The 2603-nt window shown below is 47.2% G+C and overlaps 1 protein-coding gene across 1 annotated transcript in view; it reads right to left on the reverse strand.

Annotated features, from left to right (window-relative positions):
• Positions 1–2580: 2580 nt before the first annotated feature.
• Positions 2581–2603, reverse strand: part of LOC143029989 (uncharacterized) — a 13251-nt gene continuing 13228 nt past the window's right edge. The window contains exon 3 of the mRNA XM_076193199.1: positions 2581–2603. This exon is cut by the window's right edge and continues 446 nt beyond it. Within this exon, the coding sequence (XP_076049314.1) occupies positions 2581–2603 (23 nt within the window).

The raw sequence follows: 2603 nt of genomic DNA on the forward strand, positions 1-2603 counted from the left end.
ATGGCAACAAAAAGCCTAATTAATCCCAAGAGTACAAAGCCACATCTGCTGGCCATGGGACCCCGAGGACGAAGATCCCGCTCAGGGCCCTGAACCTTTCCCACCAATATCACGTGACCTTTGGGAGACAGGAGGTGAAGGGGAAGAGAGAGGATAAGTGAGGAGGAAGGTTGATATGAGGAGAGGATATGGGGAGTGGGTGGGGTAGGGAAGGGTTTAGCAGACGGTAGACTCCAGTGCAGACTAAATATGTAAATATATCTCGATCCATAGACACTTGGTTTGAATATTGTACTTAAAGCTACATCGGGCACGGGACGTTTGATGGCGGGCCTATAAACAAATAACGATCACACACCACAAATCACTCTTACTTCCTTTAACCCTCTTTCGCCCTACGGTCCCGTGACGTCACGTCATGTCGCTGCGAGCTGTGACGTCACGTCCGGTACCGTTACGTCACGTCGCCAAGGGAACCGTGACGTCACGTCGCTACTACAGGGATCCGTGACGTCAGGTCGCCGCGTGTGCCTCGTATCGTCCTCCCGACGGCCTTCGGAATAGATCGCGAGGTTCAGCGCAGCGTCTCTTGGCGCTTTGCCCTAAAGGAAAAAAAATATTGTCACTGAAGAGGACGTTGACGCTTGGCCGTCGTCATCATACTGCAATGGCGGATAGTTATCTCCGAGGTGAAAGGTTTCTGTATGAAAAAAATGAAGAAAAAAAATATCTGTGGTCATTTTAGGAAACTTGATTGATTATTGTTATTATTGTCATAAGTGGAGTGCCTCAAGGTTAGTCTCCCCTTGGGTTTTATTGTCTCCGGAGGGCAGCGCTGGTTACTGTCCCAGATCTTCCTCTCTCAGGGAAAATTGATTATTGTCACTGCTTGATATACGCCCAAGTCTGATGGCGTGTCTTTGTTCTTCTTTTTTTTTAACTCTTGTTGATTATCTTATCTAATGCACACACGTGCTTCACCGCAACCGCCCATAACAATGCCGCAGCCACCGCCGCCGCCGCCACCGCCACCACCGTGACCACCATGAGGACCTAAACAAAAGTGACCTCGAGTATGACCTTCGTTAATTCGGTTAAGGTCATCAGATCTTCATGATAGTCAAGTCACGTCGCAATCAGCTTCGGCCGCAGACAACCGAATGTAAAGCTGAAGGACAACTATCTGATGCCATGGTCAGTTCTTCCTGTGATGTCATTGCTATTTCTCACTATTGTCTGTCCATTTTCACTTGGCGAGAATTTACTGGAAAACAGAAACTTTCTCTCAGCAAGTAGCCTGAAAACGTTGGCGTACATTAACATGTTAGAAAAGATTACGAACTGATGAACAAATATAATTTATCAAGATTAGAGAACTAAATCTCAACTTTCCAAAAACCTTAGTAAAGAAAACCTCTGCCAAGTTTGAAAAAAATGGGCGATGCCTGTCCTCTTGGTCCCTCTTGACTCTGAACGTCAATTTTTAGACTATCTTCTGGATATCGCAAGACAATTTTATTCAGCACGTGGGGCAGAATCCAAACGTAATTTAGTTTCTACTAACAGAAACTCCATTTTGTCCCAATCAGACCTTCAGCTGAGTAAAATCGGGCCGAAAGGTTTAGAAAATGACTCTCCTATGCAGAAGCTCCGCCTATTGGTCACTTCGACTCTACCAGGGCCTCACCAAGAATGAATAGTCTTACTTCGGAAATAAAAGTAATGATCTATGTCATGGGAAGTCTGCCCCCTCATGACATCATTATTGTTAGTTTTCTTTCCGAAAGGAAGTGAGCTGTTCTTCTATGTCCCTGCAATTTGCAAACTTGCAAAGCCGAGTAGGACGAATTCGATTCTCGAGGGTCTTGTTGGAGAATATACCTGATGTAGGCGGTTGACGAAATCCAGGGTGGTGTGTCTCTCACCCGAAGTCTCGAAGTTGCCCATTGAGAAGGCGGAGAGCTCCCCCGCCCTTCGAGGTTTGCGGGTGCTAACTTCAGGGATCGTCAACTATTCGCGAAGTCTTCAGCTGCCAACTTCGAAGAAAAAGAGCCATTTTCAGCATTCGCAGGTATCAACTACGAGGGTGGTGTGGCTCCTCAAAGGTCGTGCTTGTCATCTTCGAGTCCTACATGGACTTATATCCCTAGGTCACCTACTTCTAAGGGCGATATTTACTCTTCGAACTCCGAAGTTGCCATCTTTGAGATCCACGAAGTCCAGCTCCCCAATTTTGTGGGCATAGATTACCTCCATCCCTCGAAGTTTACTGGTACCAGCTTCCAAGTTAACGTGACTCTCAAAGTCCAGGCTCTCCAACTTCCAAGGGCGACATGTACCCTTCGAAGATGAAGGAAGTTATCTTTGAGGTCCACGAGGTACTGCTTGCCAACTTTGAGGACCATATTTATCTTTTGAAGTTTGCGGATGCTAACTTCGAACTCCACCTGGTTCTCTCTCAAAGTCCTCACATGGTTTCGTGGGTGGCGTGCCCCCTTACCTCATCCCATCCGAACCAAATTAAATGATCTGTACGGACGGGAGGAGGTCAGCGGGGCAAGGAGGGGCGGCTTCAGAAGGCTACAGTTGCGTGTTGGCCACGG

Source organism: Oratosquilla oratoria, chromosome 11 (genome assembly GCF_046742065.1).
Source record: "Oratosquilla oratoria isolate Oo_2021 chromosome 11, ASM4674206v1, whole genome shotgun sequence".
In the NCBI taxonomy this organism is placed as follows: Eukaryota; Metazoa; Arthropoda; class Malacostraca; order Stomatopoda; family Squillidae; genus Oratosquilla; species Oratosquilla oratoria.